The sequence below is a fragment of the Pipistrellus kuhlii genome, unplaced genomic scaffold, assembly GCF_014108245.1.
Source record: "Pipistrellus kuhlii isolate mPipKuh1 unplaced genomic scaffold, mPipKuh1.p scaffold_m20_p_4, whole genome shotgun sequence".
Classification (NCBI taxonomy): domain Eukaryota; kingdom Metazoa; phylum Chordata; class Mammalia; order Chiroptera; family Vespertilionidae; genus Pipistrellus; species Pipistrellus kuhlii.
Genome location: NW_023425540.1, coordinates 59,927,334 through 59,948,001, shown reverse-complemented (window position 1 = coordinate 59,948,001; position 20,668 = coordinate 59,927,334). Strand labels below are relative to the sequence as shown.

The 20,668-nt window shown below is 37.2% G+C and overlaps 1 protein-coding gene across 4 annotated transcripts in view; it reads right to left on the bottom strand.

Annotated features, from left to right (window-relative positions):
• Positions 1-20,668, bottom strand: part of KCNN2 (potassium calcium-activated channel subfamily N member 2) — a 328,634-nt gene that overhangs the window by 18,585 nt on the left and 289,381 nt on the right. For all 4 annotated transcript variants that reach the window (XM_045571849.1, XM_036410125.2, XM_036410127.2 and 1 more), the window contains exon 7: positions 10,323-10,464. In XM_045571849.1, the coding sequence (XP_045427805.1) occupies positions 10,323-10,464 (142 nt within the window). The remainder of the gene's footprint in view (positions 1-10,322; positions 10,465-20,668) is intronic.

The window sequence follows — 20,668 nt, the reverse complement described above, 5'->3', positions numbered from 1 at the left end:
AGCCCAACTATTAAAAGTTATATTTCAGTGGTTGAAATATCAATAACTTATTTTGTTCTTTGTGATTTTTCTGTATAGTCTGAATTTTCTGTAATATATATTATGCAAAAACTAAATATGTTTAAAAAGTGACAATAATTTGTGGTTTTGGGGAAAACATTTAACTTAACCTTTACATATTAATCTTCAAAAAAAATTCAACCTAGGAAAATGATCCTTTGAATCACTTGTGTTTTATTATATAATTAATAAGATTCATTTTATTTGAATTAATAAATGTAATTTAGCCATTCAGTTACAGACCAAAGAAGGCATTTTTAGGCTCACTGGGATGAGTTATTATCACAAAAATCTGGCAGTAGAGAAGTTGAGAATGAAAGAAAATAAATACATTTGCCCTGTATTCTATAACCTGATCATTATTACCAAGACATGGCCTTTTAATGAGCTGATATTGTTTAAATACAGTATTTCCAGAGTGTTTAAATATATGTCTTCCATCTAGCTCTATGAAGAAATCAGTATTCCCAGAAATGAAATAATATTGGTCATATGATCAGAGAAAGAGACTAGAAGGTATTTAGACATTATGTGGTTTAACCTCTGATTTCAGAAATGAGATAACTAAAAAGAGATTATTCAGTTATGAACTATAATTATCACTGATATATTTCATCCTTTATCTCATCTGATACCTTTTACCTATATTTTTATTTGTGGTCATTTGCTTTGAAATACAGTGCTTCATAGATATGGAAAACAATAGCAAATTCACCTTATTTTATGATAAACTCTTAATAGTATGAATGTTCAAAAAATTGAGCAATATGGTTAATTATCAATCAATATTGTTCCTATAAAGGTTTTTATCAGAGCCATTTCATCATAAAGACATGTAGGAAATGATAAGGGAAGTACAGGCAGGTAACAGAGACAGGTCAGAAATACCTGGGCTGGTTGATGGTTTTCCTGATATTTTGTGTGGTGTGAACAATGGTAGCAAGGTGACTTCAGAGCTGGGTACCAGCGAAGGAAAAGAATGACTTTTGGAAGCAGCTATACTTATTTTGTTGACTTGAAAACATCTGCCACAGAATCTAAAATAGTTACATTCTACTATGAGGGGTTATTCAGGATAACCATTTGTACCACCCACATTATGACTTATCAGTTGCTTGACAAGTACAGCAGGTCCTTGAATAATGTCATTTTATTCAAAGTCATTTTCTTATGTTGGTGGGATGCCTGAGGAACTTAACTCTCTTAACTCTTATATCAATTAGCCTATGGTAGGACTGGTTTTGCTACACTTTGTTTCACTTACAGATGATAAGTGAGGACTTTACTGTACAGGATCACCTGCTACATGTATGCGCTCAGGTACTCCTCAGTGAGTCATGGGAAATTCAAGGGTGGGGATGATTACTGAATAAGCAGAGGATGTAAAAATCTGAGGAACTTCTAATCGCTATAAAGATAGCTGTGAGCGGCAGCTGGCACTCTAACTTGAATATTGTTCTCCCCTGGCAGGTGGCCACTGCTGAGATCCTTCTGGAAAGAAATCAAAATCCTAACAGGAGTGGAAAATCACTGGTATCAAGAGCCTTTGGAAACCTTTTATTTGTTTTTATTTCTGGGCTCTATTTTTCCTGCTGCTGGCCCATTTCTTGCTGTGTGTTCTCTAGCTCACTCAAATCTTGTGCAATAAAATGAGGACCTTCATTGCAAACTGGAGAAACAAGTGAATCTGACAATTAATATTACCTTTATCCCTCATTCCATTATCCTAGATGTATCCTTTAAATTGTACCTCAAGGGCCTCTTTAGTAATTTAACCTTATGATTCTTCAAATGCACAGTCCTTTATTTCTTATCTACCTTATTTTAATTAGGAAAACCATAAATTCCCTAGGTTCTTAATAAATCATAAGACGGTTTGATATAGATAGAATCGGGTATCAAAATAACTCACTCTTTTAGTTATGCAAAACTGGCTCACCTCCAAAGCTTTCTAGGTTCAAGGTAAATTCCTGCCAATACATTAATTATTATAGTAATTTAAGTAATGGTACAATGTCAATGTCCACTCAGTGTTAATTTCCATGACCATTGTTTCATAAAGTGAATAAGAATGCAAGTAAATATGCTTTCACAACATTTTTTCCAAAGCTTGTCATCATCGCAATGGGTACAGAAACAGTTGGGACTAACATATGTTATGAAATGAAGATCCCTGTATGCCTTACCAAGATGAGTCATATTTCTTTCAGTAAAGTCAGAAAATGTATCCTGATTACTGGTCTCCCATTCCACTTATGTTCTCAGGAAAAGCTAAGCAAATCACTAACCTGCCACTTCAAGATGCTCAGGCCACCAAAAATGAAATGAAGACAATGTATTAAACTAGTCAAGGAAAACCTGTATCTTTTTTTTAAATCATCTAACAAATTAGATATTGCAATAGGGAAAGGAAGGGTAGGGGAGAGAGCCTGTCCTTAGAAGAAAAAATTATTAATGCTCATTACCCTATGCCACACCAAAGTGAACTGGTAATCAGATAGCATATTTGACTCCAATACCTAGAGAGTTTTATGTAGGATGTCTCTCCAAAAGTGTATATGTATACTTTGAATAATTATAAAGGCAGTGTTTATTAAAATGTTTTTCATTTTCAAAATTGAGCTATCAATTGTTAAAGTGTATTAAGTCTTCTCCATCAGAACACTGAAATTGTAAGACATGTTGGTCCCTTGTTTTCTCAAGATCATTTATCACATATTTCAAAAATTCAAATAAGTGATATTTTTATTTTAGATTACTTGGTTATGCAGATCCTACAAATACTTCCAGGGATCATAACTTAAGACTACAACCCTATAGGAAAAGGGACAGTTCTTTAATAGTATACTGACTACCATAGCCTGTACTATAATTTGATATCAATCAAAATAGCATGGCACTATCATAAAAACAGACACACAGATCAATGGAACAGAAGAGAGCCCAGAAATAAACCCAAGCCCATTTGGTCACTTCACCTATGACAAAGGAGGTAAGGACATACAATGGGGGTAAAGACAGTCTCTTCAATGGATGCTCTTAGGAAAAATGGATCACTTTCTTACATAATATAAAACAGTGGTTCTCAACCTTTCTAATGCCGTGACCCTTTAATACAGTTCCTCATGTGGTGACCCCCAATCATAAAATTATTTTCATTGCTACTTCATAATTATAATTTTGCTACTGTTATGAATGTAAATATCTGTTTTCCGATGGTCTTGGGCGACCCTGCTAGCGGTTCTCCACCTGTGGGTCGTGTATTAAAGGGTCCGACATAAAGGTTGAGAACCACTGATATACAAGAATAAATTCAGAATGGATTAAAGGCTTACATAAGACCCAACCATAGGGCAGTAAACTTTTTAATACTGCTCTTAATTTCTTTTTGGATATGTCTCCTCAAGCAAGGAAAACAAAAACAATGGGTCTAAAAAGTTTTGCACAGGGAAGGGAATCATGGACAAAATAAAAAGACAATGAAATGGGGGAAGATATTAAATGATACATTTGATAAGGGGTTAATATCCAAAATATAAATAAGGAACTCATGTAACTTAGGATATTTGAGGGTGTTTTTCTGGTGCTATTAAAAATGGTCAGAGGACCTGAAGAAACATTTCTTCAAAAACCACATACAGAAGATCAATAGACATGAAAAGATGCTCAACATCACTAATCACTAGGGAAAGGCAAATTAAAACCACAAGGAGATACTGCTTTCTACCTGTCAGAATGGCTAAAATCAACAAGTGCTGGCAAAGATGTGGAGGAAAGGGAACCCTGTTCTACTGTTGAAGGGATTGCAAATTAGTACAGATACCATGGAGAACAGTATGGAGGTTCCTCAAAAATTAAAAATAGAACTACCATACGACCCAACAATATCATGATTATTTATCTGTAGAAATTCAAAACAGTTATTTGATGAAAAGAGCACCTCTATGTTCACTACAGCATTATTTATAATAGCCAAGATATAGAAATAACTCATGTCCATCAGTAGACAAATGGATAAAGAAGTGGTACCTTCATACAATAGAAAGAGAATGAAAACTTACCATTTGTGATAACATGGATGGACCAAGAGGGCATTATACTAAGTGAAATAAGTCAGAGAAAGACAAATACATTATGATTTTACTTATATGTAGAATCGGACAAACTGATGGTTGCCAGGGCTGGGGGTAGGTGGGATGCGGGTAAAGGTATTAATAAGTACAAATTACCAGTTATAAAAACAGGCATAGGGAATATAGTCAATAATAACTGTATGATATCAGATTGGTACTAGACTTTTTAAAGTGATCACTTTTTAAGTTATATAAGCACTATATACACTTGAAACTAATATGTTTTATGTAAACTAACTGAAAAATAGAGATTAAAAAAAATACACTGAAAAATGATATCTGGAAAAGATTTAACAATATTTTTGGAAATTCCAGAATTCTCACTCCAGAGAATGACTGCTAAAAAATGATAATGTTCATATCTTTCTATGTACAATGGCTCCTAAAAGATCAAACTTGTATGATAGCCAATTTATTAGGCTCTCAGTCATTAAAATTTCTCTATAATTTGAAAAAAGTATGCTTTTTATTTAATATACACAGAAATTAAACAACTTTAAGATTAAATTCCATTTTAAAATATCAATTTGTCCTCCAAACAAAAGGTAAAATGAGTATTTGCAACTGTTGTCCATTTTTCTGTCCCTGGGGTGGACTGACACAATATCCTGGAGCAATAAATACATTTTCAGTGCATCTGCCTGACATGTATAATTATTCTCTCATAAAACTATATGAGAGAAAAAAATTTATTTGCCAGTAAAACATTTCTGGCAAATAAAATTCTATAAAACACTCAGCTTTAATATTATATCCCATTAGAGTTTTTAAAGAACTCTGTAGGTCATATAAAGATAAACAACATTCAAGGCAACTTTGAAGACAAATTCTCTCATGCCCTACCTCTGAGGGTCTTCAAATACAAGTTGATATTTGTTGATAAGAGGGTACATATCAACTCAAATGCCCTTATCTTAAGTAGGAGATATGTATGGTTTTTTAATTCAGTGATAAAACCTGTGCTTGGGAAACCCACATCTTGAGTCTTTTGCCTGTTCAGCTCATTTATGTTTTTTGGCCCTGGAAAGAAGGAAGTGCCACATAAAACTGGTCATCAGTAATGAGTCATCCCCAGGTTTATCTCTCCTTAGAAGCAACAGTGTTAAAGTTAACATGTGTATTTTAGAGATAGGAAGGGCAGCTCTGCCAAGTAAATATGCTGACAGTTTAGAAAAATTAGGTGGATTTGTACAAATAAGTCGAGTGCTAGAAGACCACATCAACTTCCAGCTACATGTGCTTGTACCTGGAAGAAAGCAGCTGCCATAGTCCCTCAGACATTCCTGAGGGGAGAAGAGAAGCTCTGCCTAAGGCACTGGTGGGGAATTGGCCTTAAGTCTACAAAGGCCCACCCGCTCTGCTGCAGCTCTGCACAAAACAAACTATTAGAATAACCTAAAGATACTCTCTCCTCACTGGATATTATTCATGAGATTCAATGAACACTCCAGAGAAAGCCAAAACCAAACAAAAAGTAAAATAACTTCTTTGATAAGGCCATTTGTTTCTTATTTGGGATTAAGCACCTAATATCAAATTATAAAAGGTTAAAAAAAAACACCTGGGTTTCTTTTTCTTTTCTTCTTCTTCACACATGCAACACCCAGGATGGCTGCCTGTAGTCTACTTTCTCTACCCCCACTGGCAGAGGGAAAAATTCTTAAAAGCAAAGACAGAATATAGCAGAAAGTCTAAAACACATGTCTAGGGGTTGATAGATCACTTTAGAGGTCTGCTTATCAGATCACCTGTGTCCCTAAGAATGGGCAGATATTAACTCTATTTAAAGATAATTATGCCAAAGAAATCTATCATCCATACCTATATTTTACAGAAGGAGAATAAAAAAAATTACTCTTACCAATGAGGCTATATCCTACTCTTGAGACATCATACACAAGTTGGGGGTTTACAGTTGTTTGTATGGAAAATAATGCCATAATTAGTAATATAAGAATAAACTGTTTTGTATACTCACAGCTGTAAACTTTTGCCCCACCCTGTATATTTATAGATAAGAAAAAACTAAAACTTTCAACATGTGTTATACCTATGTACAAATATAAAATGGTAGATAGGATAACTTTTTAAGTTTAAAGCAAAACAATTTCTCTGTTACAAAGTTAGAGATACTGAGCAACTACCTGCTGCTCATAGAAAGCTAAGACACCGTGCTGGAACAATGTTAGTTGCCTACTACCTTAAAAAGACTAAGGGCCACTTAAAACTGAGCCTATCACAGGTTATCATAGCATTCACAATAATAAATCTTCATGCCCTTGGTACCTTCTTAAAGAGAGGAAGGACAGAAGAAACAGGAAAAGAAGAGGTAAATACAACCTTTAGGTTAATGAGAGACTTGGTCTATTAGGCAAAATCCTATGTTTTTAAATCCAGGAGAGAGGAAGAGATCCTTGTCTCTTAAGTAGGTTAGTCTTGGTAAAAGGAACATTTATTCTTGCCTTGTTTTATCTACCACAATGGAATTTCTGTGAAAGCACTCGGTATCTAAGATACACTTATCTTAGTATTTCCATTATCATCTATGTATAAAATTATAAACACAACCTAAAATTTATAACAAAAGCTTAGCATGATGGTCTTGGATTTTCAATGGTCTTTGGATTCACAATTTACATTTCAGGTGAGAAGAGGTTATTTTTCATAAGGCCATTTGTTTCTTTTTAGAAATATTCTGGAAAACTCTCTCCTAATGGTTTAACAATACATTTTTGCTGAGAGCACTGCAGGTTAATATTAATGTCCTTGGTTCCACAGAATATAACTCATGGCACAAATTAAGCTTTAAAACTATTAAATTATAATTTAATTTTGAGTCTTACTAATGAAACATGAACATCTACGATGATGCTAAGAAATAATTCATTACTTTTATTAGCTATATGAAGAAAAGCAGAGCTAATTTCTTTACATGTACATTTTTGAAATGGGAAAGCTCTGTGGGTATTAGCACTTAGATCAATTCTATTTTATTCTAAAGTGAAAAAAACACAGGTATAAATTATATCAATAGTAGTCTAAAGTTATATCATAAATGAGAGGATAAGAAAATCTAAATGTAAAAGCACAAAGACACAGGGCACTTCAGAAAAAATATACAAGAGGATTCAGGAATTACCCTGGTCTCTCTCAGGAGTGTTGTAAATTGTATTTCTTTTTCACAGTTTACTAAACTAAAGGGCACAAGGGGAGAGGGAGGGAGGGAGGGGGAGAGAGAGAGAGAGAGAGAGAGAGACAGACAGACAGACAGACAGACAAAGAGATGACTCATGGGAAATCTGACAATACACATTTTACCTAAACATGCATTACGAAAGTCCAAGGGGGAATAGGCAAAAAATATCCCCCCCAAAAAATGCTAGAAATAAAAACAAGTCCTATCTGGCTTAGATAATTCAAAAGTGATAAACTGCTATTTAAAGTTCCTGAAAACGAAAGCAAACAACATTTGTCTGATAAAAGAAATCTATTTCATTTAAAGGAAACTAACCTTTGTATGAACTATGGAAAAATTATTAGTATTTTTTAGAAATCTATACTGTCAGCCAATACTCTCCATACTAGTTTCTAGGTAACCTCCATTTGTAAGCTCTTGCTCTCCAGGAAATGATATGGAATAGAGTCAACTCACAGAAGACTGTCTCCATGTTTTGGCTCAGGGATAGAGACAATCCAACTCTATACAGTATTTCAAATAGGCTAGTCAAAGGTTACTGCAATTCTCTAAAAACAAGCAAATGATCTTTGATGGGTCAATTAGGAAAAGGCAAAATAAAATTGAGCCTCTCACAGGTTATCATGACATTCACAATAAATTTTGTGGAGGGGATGGGATGAGTGCCCATGACATTCACAATAAATTTTACGAGGGGATGGGATGAGCTCCTTAGCCCAAGGAGTGAAGGACTGTTTCACCATGAGCTTAGAAGACAGGACCACATCACTGTAAATTTAACTGCACATAACATTTTTCTGCCCATGTCAATTAAGATTGCTTTTGCTTGTAACTTCTATTTTCAAAGCAAAGTTAAGACTACTAGTAAAACCTAAGTGAGGAAGGAGTTCAAACACTTAAATAAAAGATTTGTGCTGTCAGATGAAATTTTGAAGGAACTGTTCTTGAGACATTAAGGACAAAGAAAAAAAAATTAAGAGGAACGATAAAAGTACCGCAAGATCCTGGCAAAGTTAACTTTAAATCTGGCTCTGATCCCATGGCAAATGAGGGTGTTTGCACAAATCCTGACTCATCCCCAATTCAAAAATAAAGTGAGGGACATTTTGCCAAAAAAGAACACCAAGAAAGTTGTTTCTAAAAAGCATGGGGTGGGGGGAGATACTGCAATTATTGGTTGTTGTTTTTTTTGTTTTGTTGTTTTTATATATATAAGTAGCATCATTCTTGCCTCTTGTGGGCTTGTTATGGACCCTCCAAAAATCTATCCATGCAAATTTTATTTTCCAAAGCATTATATTATATAATAAAATGCTGTATTTTCAGGAAATAATCCAATAGTGAACACAATGGACCATAACAATTGTAATGAAATAAAAGTTCTCTAAAATTCACAAAACTTTAATTTTATAGTTAAATTATGATCCAGAAATATTTTCCACAACTGGAACTTGGAATGGTCATCTTGTTACTACTTGTAACCTTAACATTGGAACTGGACTTTATTTTCACTGCCAGCTGCCTTTTTCCAGTTCAATACTACCAAGTGGGAGAAGACTGTTCCCACCTCTCTCTGCCATACACTCAGTCCTCCTAGCTGGTTCCCACTCTTGGAACAACCTTTGGGCAGCTGCTGGAAGGGTACATGCTGCCCTGGCCACCACTCAAAAGCCATCATGTGGGAAGCCTGCCTCTCCTTGGGCAGGAATGCCTAACTTCAGGAATTCTGGGAATTTCCTGCCTTAGCAGTTCCCTTCCTTGTGTAGGCAGAAAGCAAACAAATAGCAAGATAACATTCTTCCCTATAATCAAAAGCAGATAAGAATCATCTAAGTCACTCAAAATAATGCAATAATTTGAAACTATCTCTGGCTTAAACGTTTAAAAGTTCATATCACATTAATAGATTTTAGATGGTGTGTTAGCCTACAATGGTCATATATCTCACATACATAGTGCACATGTAAGGGGCAAGGGAGTATCTGAGCCTGCTAGGCATCCCTGATGGACAGTGGCAGGTCACCTTTCTCAAGTGCTCCCACAAGACCTGTCCCCAGCCTCAGGCCACAACATTTTCTCACTTACTGTGCACACTCCAGGCCTAGTAAACTTGCTCAAATGTATGGTGTTCCTCCTCACCTCATTATCTTCAAATAAGCCATTTTCTCTTCCAGAATGCCCTTCCTTCTTCCCGCTTTGCCTGGCTACTGCCCTTTCCCACCTCAGTGAAAAGTTAAAAGCCAACTTCATGGAGATCTATTTCTCTGAGCAGATCTCATCCCTCAGTTCCAAAATCACATCAGAAGCTTTACTTCCTCATATATTTGTTACAAGTGTGGTTAACAATCATTTTTTAATTATTTTTAAGTGCAGGTTCTTCTCCTACATGTTTCAAGAAGGCAGGCAAAAAGTTTCTGACTTCTTTTGCTGTATTTTCAGTATATGGGCCAGAGGCTGGCACTCAACAAATATTAAAATAATAAATCTAATCTGATAAAACGTCATGTAATTCTTTTTTTAACCCTTTCGACACACTTAAAGATTCTTATTATGATTCACATTTTACAGATGAGGAAAATTAAGACTCAGAGAAGAGAAACTTAGTTGAGTTCACACAGCTAGCAGGAAATAGCAGAACCCAGACTTACACAAAGAACGTTCTGACTCTGAAGTTGGAACTCCAAGATATTTTGCTCATCAAATTAGTGCACCACCCACAAAGAGCAATCTAGCAACTCTGTGTCCTCAACAGAGATGCATGATGAGAAGAGTAAGATCAAAACTGAGGTCCACTCACAACACAGAACTGATTTATTACATGGATTCCCTGCTTGGGAACCCGAATAGCTTACAATGATTCTGCACATGGAACCAACAGTTTAAGTGCCTTCTTGAGTATAAATAAAAGAGATGGAATGTAAAGAGACACTTACCATAATTCCAGTAAGCAAACAGACTCCTTTCCCACAGTATGTGTTAGGTACCATGTCACCATAACCAATGGAGAGAAAAGTTATTGATATCAACCACATTGCTCCAAGGAAGTTGCTAGTAACATCCTGTTGATCATGGTACCTGAAAAATAGCAAACAAAGCCAGGCCTTTATAATTTATCTACATTGTGGTTGCTAAGGCCAGTTTGATTCAATTCAATTAATTCACTAAGTATCTTCTATAAGCTGCTCTAGTTAGAGGTTTTCAAAGCTCTCGATTATAAATAAATTTGAGGTTCCATCTATGCATCTGAAGGACATCAGGATTTCCGCAACTTTAAAAATAATCTGAAAGAGAAACTGTTAAATATAAAAAACTATTTTCCCACTGGTGTAAGTTGATAAACGCATATTTATCCTTGAGCCTGCCCTGGCCTATGGTAATGTCTCAGCATTCCTTGAGGCTCACTGGTGTGTTTGACTTATAGGTCAATATACAGCTGCCCAATCTCAATTCACGCCTTTGTAACAGAAGGAGTCATGCTGTTCCCTTTGCTTATGGTGTCCTTTGCAAACTTAATTTCCCTAGTTGGCCTTCTCTTAGTCATTTTTCAGTAGACATTGAAGTGGGATCCTTTCTATCTGCTCTTGTCCCAGCTCCCTCCTGTGTATTTCTCCCTCAGTACCCTGTGCGTTTCTCCCTCAGTACCCTGTGCGTTTCTCCCTCAGTACCCTGTGCGTTTCTCCCTCAGTACCCTGTGCGTTTCTCCCTCAGTACCCTGTGCGTTTCTCCCTCAGTACCCTGTGCGTTTCTCCCTCCCCTCAGTACCCTGTGCGTTTCTCCCTCCCCTCAGTACCCTGTGCGTTTCTCCCTCCCCTCAGTACCCTGTGCGTTTCTCCCTCCCCTCAGTACCCTGTGCGTTTCTCCCTCCCCTCAGTACCCTGTGCGTTTCTCCCTCCCCTCAGTACCCTGTGCGTTTCTCCCTCAGTACCCTGTGCGTTTCTCCCTCAGTACCCTGTGCGTTTCTCCCTCAGTACCCTGTGCGTTTCTCCCTCAGTACCCTGTGCGTTTCTCCCTCTGTACCCTGTGTGTTTCTCCCTCTGTACCCTGTGCGTTTCTCCCTCAGTACCCTGTGTATTTCTCCCTCGGTACCCTGTGTATTTCTGTATTTCTCCCTCAGTACCCTGTGTATTTCTCCCCCAGTACCCTGTGTATTTCTCCCCCAGTACCTTGTGTGTTTCTCCCTCAGTTACGATGTGAATTTCTCCCTCAGTTATGATGTGTATTTCTCCTTTAGAACCTGTGTATTTCTCCCTCTGTACCCTGTGTATTTCTGTATTTCTCCCTCAGTATCCTGTGTATTTCTCCACCATAGGACTATGCTGAACTATTGACCTGGAGCTTCTGTACTCACTGTACAAAAACTGTACCTTTGAATACACAGTCCCTGCCAAGAACCAGAGCTTAATAAAAGCTGTTGCCTCAATAGTCGCACACACAGAGTTACAGTGAGGGAAGGGATACAGTTTATCCTGACTATTCTATAAAGCAGTGTTCTCAACCTTTCTAATGCCATGACCCCCTAAGAAATAGCATTTCAAGCTATTCTGGTCTAGGGAAGAGAAAACCTGTCCAGAGTGGTAGATTTCCAGAATAAGTAAGAGAGAAAGCAATCATTGTATCTTCTGAAAGAAAAACCGACCCTGCTGATGAGCACTCTTAGAGTTTCTGGTTGCAGAAGGACAGAGTGTTCCACCATTCCACCTCCAGGGACTGCCATCATGTCCTAGCTGTGGACTCCCCTCCTAGAATGGCTCGGTAGAGAGACTTTCATTGCCAACAGAGTGGCCAAGAGGTATTCCTAGCTTTCTAGGAAGACAAGTAAGTGCATTTCCCCTGTTCAATAACATGTACATATGAGTAGGGTAATGGGGTCCATGCTATCCTTCAGCTACAATATGAGCTCACAGGCTATGGGAGTCTGCCAGGCCTGTGCAATGGGGTTTCCATGGCAGAATGTGATTTTCATTTCAAACAAGAACCTTAGATGTAAGCTTTGGATTCTAACCCATTCATGACCTTGAGGCTCTGTCTAGAGAGAGTATTCCTCATTAAGCAGTTGCCTGAAACAGGGAATGCACTTCCCTGGTATGGGTGTGGGCAATACAAAAGAAGGGAGGGAGGCAAAATAGTTCATACCCTATTACAGTGATTTTCAACCTTTTTCGCCTCATGGCACGCATGAACTAAAATTCTGCCATACACTCATTCATTCATACTAAATGGGTATTGAATGTGTTGGCTGTTGTCATTTTTATTTTTATTTTTTGACAATCTACGGGAAAAGAGATCAGTGCCACTGACTAATCAGGTATTATACATGGGTTGAAAATCACTGACTATTCAGTATTTAATTTTGAGACAGTTTTTTCTTAACAAAGTGTGATTTACATAAAGATCTGATGCATTTAAGAGTTGGTGGCCTTAATTCCCTGGTGCATATAAAATATTTGTTGAGTGCTTACTATGTGTTCAGTTCTTGACTTGCATTCATTTTCATTTTACATTAATGTTTGAAGACATGGAAAATCTGAAACATGGCTGAAAAAGTTATAGTCTTCCACCCTTTCTATTTCTTAAAAAAAAAAAAAAAAATATATATATATATATATATATATATATATATATATATATATATATTGATTTTTTACAGAGAGGAAGAGAGAGGGATAGAGAGATAGAAACATTGGTAAGAGAGAATCAATCAGCTGCCTCTTGCACACCCCCTACTGGGGATATGCCAGCAACTAAGATACATGCCCTTGACCAGAATCGAACCTGGGACCTTTCAGTCTGCAGGCTGATGCTCTATCCACTGAGCCAAACTGGTTTTGGCCACCCTTTCTATTTCAACAGTGTCCTCAATCACTAGACAGAAAACATGACCATGTCTGAATGAAATCTTTAAGTTATTTCTACTCCTGAGTGACTAAAACAAATCTGCTGGGCTCAAGGTTGCCCTTTGGTAGAGCAACTACAAAGAGGAATACAAGATCTCATACATAAACACAGGCCAGTGCGGACACCTTCACAGCGGGGACCCACAAGGAGATCTCAGGTTTGGAACAGGTTTGGGAATCTGTTCTTCCTGTAGCACTTCTCATTTTCAAAGTTGAAAGTAGTAAGTGACTTTAAAAAAATAAAAGCATTCATTAAACATTTAGGGAAACAGACTCCTCTTTGGTTGCTCACCTTTAATTAATGCAGAGTTTTAAATACACAAATTTCTTCCATCCTCATTTGACTCTGTCAAACACTGTCAAGTATTGTGCCATAATTATCATTTAGTCAATATTTATTATATGCTATACACACTAGACTGGGTCAGAGATTGTAATCCCATATTGAAGAGCTTAATTAGAAGAAAATATCTTTTTAGGAGTTGGTATTTTAGAATTTGGGACCCAGTGGTAAATTATTTCTCTCTTCTCTCTGCTTATAAAATAGTAAATCTGCCTGAAAAATTGATCAGAATGGAAAAATAATATCTTATGCTAACGTTGGTGTTATATTCAGACACACTCAGTTGAGAATAGTCAAGAAGAGGAAGGTAACTAGGGACCATATTAGATACTATTAGAATAATCAAGATTTCTTTCTTGGCAACTCGGGCATAAATATTAGATTTAACAACATGATATCATGTATATTATACAGAAAATCCTTACACATAATTATAACATGAGATTATCATTTAGAACACTGCCAGGCTTTGAATTTATGTCAGATTCACACCACTGCAAATGATAAATGTGTACAACATCAATGGTTAAAACATTTCTTCTAGAATTTCATGTCACACGCTTATTCAGACGATTCCAATCCTCTCCACAAGGAGAACTGTTCTGGGAAAGACAAAGAAATGACTCAAATGGCAAATTTCCAATTCTGATCAATATGAGTGCTGGTTTAATGTTATTAAAAATACATTAAATAAATCCTATCTGGGTAGCTCAGTTGGGTACAGCATCATCTTGATGCACCAAGGTTGAGGGTTTAATCCCTGTTCAGGGCACATACAAGAATCAACCATGAATAGGTAAATAAATGAAACAACAATTCAATGTTTTTCTTTCTCTCCCTTCCTCTCCCTCTAAAAGCAATAAATAAAATATAGCAAAAATTACATGAAATAAGATTAAACTTAGTGCAAAAAATGCCTGCTAACCTCAAGATTTTAAAATAAGGATTTTAGGGTTTGAGGAGAAGACTTGGTGAACTGTTTTAAAGCACTGCATGACTCATAGACTTCAAGTATGTGAGATCAGCTTTAAGGATTTAAAAGAAACACAATGTTCCTTTTCTTAGTTTCCATTCATTTCTTCACTCATTGCTGACTGTGCGTCTACCACGGTCCCTTTTCTTAGATCATAAATATGACAGATTTCTATAATATTTGTTTAAATTTACAGAGATTATCTTCCCTCTGAATGAGGCAGTCTCCGCCCAGCACTCCTGCACCAGCCTCAGCACCTTTCATAAGTAACAGGACTTTTGGCTACACTTATGGCTGGCAATGACGTCATCCTCTTTCATGGCTCTCTCTGCAGGTGCACTTCTTCCTGGAACCACCGTCTCTCATCTTCCTAGCCCTAATTTGTACTTTAAGAATCTGCTCGTGGATACCCTTCTCCAAACTTTACCTAGCTTCTGGTCAGCATGACCACTAGTTCCCTCTTTATATGCCAGGAGCTTCTTGTAGATATCCCTACCACCACCAGTCAATGCTCACTTGGGTCATAAGACAAGCAACATATAATTGGCTTATCTAGAATACCCCTAGATTCTAAACTACAAAAAAATTGAGGACAAAGACTGTGCCTCTTTCATTGCTATATCTTCACACAGTGCATAGAAGAATATAACAGGTTATTGGTGGTTTTTTTCATTAATAAGTGTGACAATGTAAGACTTTTTTTTTCTCAAACTGACTTGCCCTTAGCCACATGCTAGGCCTAGAATATCACATATAGAGATACAAAATGTGGATGGAAAAGAGTCTTGCCCATTGTTTGACATGAATTGAACTTGTCATGTTATACTCCAAGATCTGTATGCAACATATATGGTATTTTTACACTTGAAAATAATTCAATGCTGGAGTTAATAGCTGACAAACTAGGTTCATTAATGCTTTTCTACTAAACTTACTATTAGCATTGTAAATGGTAAAATCATCTCATCTTAATTGTTAGCTTGGATCTCAAATATTAGCCTTAGTTATATAGTAAAAAGTATTATGAGGATTTAAATGCATGGGGTCAATCAACCATCAGCTCTCTTTTCAGAAATACATTAAAATGGTAGTAAGGCTATAAAAAGAGGTATAAACCAACAAGACCAAATAAAAAAAAGAAAGAAAATGATAAAATCAAAGAATAAGAAATAACACATTTTTATACAATGAAAGTGCACAGGGAATTCTGTTTCCGTTATGATGGAATAAGGAACTAGATTTACGCATATTGTTAAGACAGCTACAAAACCAGGGAAAAATATTTGTAACAAGAGTTAACAAGACATACATACTCTAGTAACGAAGAACAGTGACTCCTGAGAGATGGTAAACAACCAAACAACCAAAGTGAAGAGAGTCTCTGGAGGAAGCTCATGGGGAAACCAGATAGATCCAGTGAGGGTTCCCCCAAGTTGAAGGACAGAGCTGGGAATGCGGGGAGTTCACGGGGCCAAAAAACAGAGAGGACAAATCTGCACAGAGAGAGATCCAGAGACCCATCAAGGGGTCTTGGTTATTCAGCTGAGTACCAACTGATGAGTACATGCATGTGAAACTATCCAATGATGGAAAAGTGGAAGTACTATATTTAAAGTGGTACAGAATCACTTGAAGATAGGCTGTACTAATTGGTACTGGTATAACTTTAGGGTGGAGATAAAACTGATAATTTAGTTATAATATGCCTTAGAATAAAGGTATGTTATCAACTCTAATGGGACCAAAAGAATACTTCATAAGAGTAACAACTGATAACTAAAGAATATATGATGGAATAAAGAAATAATCTAAAAGGAGGAAGAAACAGAGAAAAATATGAATAAAGAACAAATGAGACAAAGTAAAAAGCAAACTGCAAGACAACTGATTTAACAAGCATATTTGTAACCACATTAAATATAAATGGTCTAAATACTCCCAGTTAAAAGGCACTAATAGTCAAAGAATCCATGGAAGATTCACAAGTTGGAGATCCCATGGTGAAAACAGGAGAATTGATTACATCTAAATATGTGGGATTAATAGATACTCAGGTTCCTGCCCCTACCTGATATGCCAGATAACTAACAAGAGATAGAGGTTTTTTCCCTCTAGGGGTAGACTGGAGATTCTAGCCCAGGACACAGCTAAGGTCAGGAAAGATGTTTGAGGCTGAAAACATGGGCGATAAATTCAAGTTTCCAAACTGAACAGTAGCATTCCTAGGTTCCTTTCTTTATTCCATATTCCCAACCCTATATTAGAATTAACTAGTATAGAGAAAGAATACTTTTTCTCTGGATAAACGAAACAGCTTCAGTGAAAAGATAATCACATACTAGTAACAAGAAATCTCTATCAAAAATGCAACTTTCCACCTAGCCACCTTACAACGAATTCATTGCACAATAATAAGCTCCACTCACCAAAAGAACAGCAAAGGATCAGCACACACAAGAGAAAAATAAACAAATGGGTCTACACCAAACTAAAAAGTTTTGCACAGTGGAACAAATCATCAACAAATTAAAAAAGACAACTTATAGAAAGGAGAAGATATTCAACAAAGATACATCTGATAAGGGATTCATATCCAAAATATATAAGGAACTCATGCAATTCAATAACAAAAAAAATAACAATCTGATTAAAAAATGGGCAGATAATCTGAATAGACATTTCTCCAAAGAGGATATGCATATGAAAAGATGCTCACCATCACCAATCAGAGAAATGCAAATTATACTATAATGAAATATTACTTCACACCTGTCAGAATGGCTATTATCAATAAACTAGCAAACAACTTGGTGAGAATGTGGAGAAAATGGAAACATCTTGCAGCACTACTGGTGGGATTATAAATTGGTACAGCCACTGTAGACAACAGTATGGAGGTTCCTCAAAAAATTAAAAATAGAACTATCATATGATCAAGCAATTTCATTTCTGGGTATTTATTTGAGGAAATCCAAAACACTAATTCAAAAAAACATCTGCACTCCTATATCCATTTCAGCATTATTTACAACAGACAAGATATGGAAGTAACCTAAATGTCCATCAACCATCAACGACTGTAATATATATATTCCCATAGAACAAATTGATGGTGGCCAGCTGAGAGAGGGGTTGGAGGGCTGGGCAAAAAAGGGAAAGGGATTAAAAAGTACTTATTACTATGAAAATAGTCACAGAAATGTAAAATAACAGCATAGGCAATAAGCAAAAAATATCAAAATAACTACGTATGGTGTCAGTTGTATACTAGATTCACCAGGTAATCAGTTCCTAAGTTATATAAATGCCTAATCACTATGTGCTACACCTGAATTAATATTATATTTCAACTGTAATTGATTAAAAAAAAGAAATTTCTTAAAACAAAAAATAAAACAAAATCTAAACCAAACAATAAAAAAAAACCTTTATGAACACAATGGTACCATATGAACATATTATAAAAAGATCCAAAAAGTCTAATCAGCATTCAGCTTTTCTTTGATAATGGGGTTTAGAGAAATATACCCAGGTTTAGGAGAAAAGTTCCAGGTCAGAGAACCTGGTAATAAGTCTGGCTCCTAAAAGGAAGATGGAGAAAGATCACAGTGTGAATGTATCCATCACGAGAGATTCCCCTGAATGGAAAAAATCCATGTAATCATCAGTTCTCAATCCTAGTAAACCTAATGTCCTCTTTTAATATTTGAAATGAAATTCAGATAATGTAAGTTATCTATATATATGATTTATAAAACAAAAAATCAATATACTATCTTGTGATTTGGAGATGTAAAATAGCAGTAATCTACATACAGCGAGTGGCCAGATTATTATGTGTTCAGAGATAATAATCTGGCCACTCAGTGTGTGTTTGTGTGTATGTATATATTAGAGGCCTGGTGCATGAATTCGCCCATGGGTGGGGTCCGGTCAGCCTGGCCAGGGGGAGGAGACATGGGCGATTGGCTGGCCTGCCTGCTGGTCAAAATCCTGGTCAAGAGGACAATTGGCACATTAGCCTTTTAATATATAGGATATACACTGAGTGGCCAGATTATTATGCATTCAGAGTTTATAATAATCTGGCCACTCAGTGTATATAAAGAGGTAATATGCAAATTGCCTGTTACGGCATCACAGTAATGACTGTTCAACTGGCTGTGCACATAGAGTGCCTCTAGGCCCTGCTCCGTGGGCAGCGGTTCCCTCCAGCCTCCCTCCTGAAGTGGCAATGGTCTCTAGAGTGTGGCTCGCTCCCACCTCCCATGGAAGTGGGCGGCTGACTGCCTGTGATATCGCGCGCTGGGCCACTAGTTTACAATAAGTCTTGTATTTCAATATCTAAATTCTCAGGCAAGGTTAACCTGGGAGACATAAGAAGTATTCTGTGATTAGCATCTACATGTAAAAGCACTGGAATAAATTTAGTCTGATGGCTGGCAATTCAATTTCAATTGTATGGAAGTATGTAGGGTATTTCCATAGCTGACAGGATTTTCTGGGATGGGAAAAACTTTTGGTCAAATTACAAATAAACAAGTAACAGTTTTCCTTTAATTTACACACTATAAATTATAGCATCATATAAAAATTAAGTGTATATTACAACCGAGCAAAAACATGTTGTTTTTATTAAAAATAGATTTATGTCTAAACTAAGAAAATTAGAAACAAAATTTTTGTACAGAGAATGTCCAGGAGGTCAGACCAAGGTCGAGTGGAATGCGGGGCCATTCTTTGTTGAATGGCAATGTGCAATGCAGTACAGAGTACAGAGTGCCCCTGGCCCACCGAATGACAAGCAACAAACAAACAAAATCTCCCCACAGATTAACAAAATGGCCCACATGGCCAGTACTCCCGCCATTGAGAACCACCGGTCTAGAGTCTCCGGGCCGCGGGACCCTGCAATGGCCATCAGAAAATCTGGAGAGCAGTGAAGCTAGACAACTTGGCGTTTTGGGACAAATTATATTCTCAAACCTTTGCTACTCCCCAGGGAATAAAAGAAAATATCAACTTTCAGAGCAATGTTATAACCAGGACCAAGTTTTCTCCCCTTCTGTTTCTTTACTAACTTCCTAACCAGTAGTTATTTTAATTATGTGGGGCAGCTAATTCTTCCAGCTCCTGCTCCGTGCCTGCATCCTGCACATACTGTGAGCTCCTCCAGGGGGAAGGTGGAGACCAGGAGACAAAGATGGAGCCATGCTCAGAAAGAATTCAAGATTCCCTTACCAAAAAGTCTATTTTTCAAGGACAGTATAGTTCATGTCAATGTGCGCCAGGCTCAGCTGACTGCAGACAGAGTGTGCCTGCTCTGGCCTTAGAAGCTTCCTACTAAAACTTACCCTGGGTGATTTTCTACCTGGGTGGCACTTCCCTTCTGGAGGCCAACAAAAGCAGTGGGGCAGGCAGTCACTAGGTGGCAGTACCACACCAGTTTATCTCCAAGGCTGCTCTGCTGAGTTTGGCTTGACCAGTGCCAGAGTCAGGATGGAGAGGGTCATTGTTGGGAATACCCTCAAGGGAAAGCCCTCTCCTGGCCACCTGGAGGCAGGTGTTGCTCCATGTGGGAAATAGGAGCCAGAGCCACTCCCACACCCAGCAGCCCTGACTCCATTCTGGACCCAAGCTAACATAATCGGAGGTGGCAGCATGTCTCCATAGTTCACGCCCCTGAGATTTTCTAGACCGAAGACCAGGCTTTGTTTCCTAAATTCGTAAGAAAAGAAAAATTCCTGAGGATTTTTCTAATTAGGCCATGTTGGAATTGAGCCAACATTTGAAGACACAAAAGTTAGGATCTTTTTTATTTACTCTGAGATCGAGCCAAAGAAGGACTGCTCTGGATTCAGAGGCCCTGACACACCTCTTAATTCCATTGTGACCTAAAGCAGTTGAGTCCTAATGTCTGAGCCTTCCTTTCCTCCAACAGGAGGATCATACCAGATACACAAAGGATGGCTGTGAGCTTTGAGTTTAGGAACACCATCCATATGCTAATAGACCCAGAGGCATAGAAGCAGGGACAGACTGTTAAACCTCAGAGGGAAGGCAGGGGAG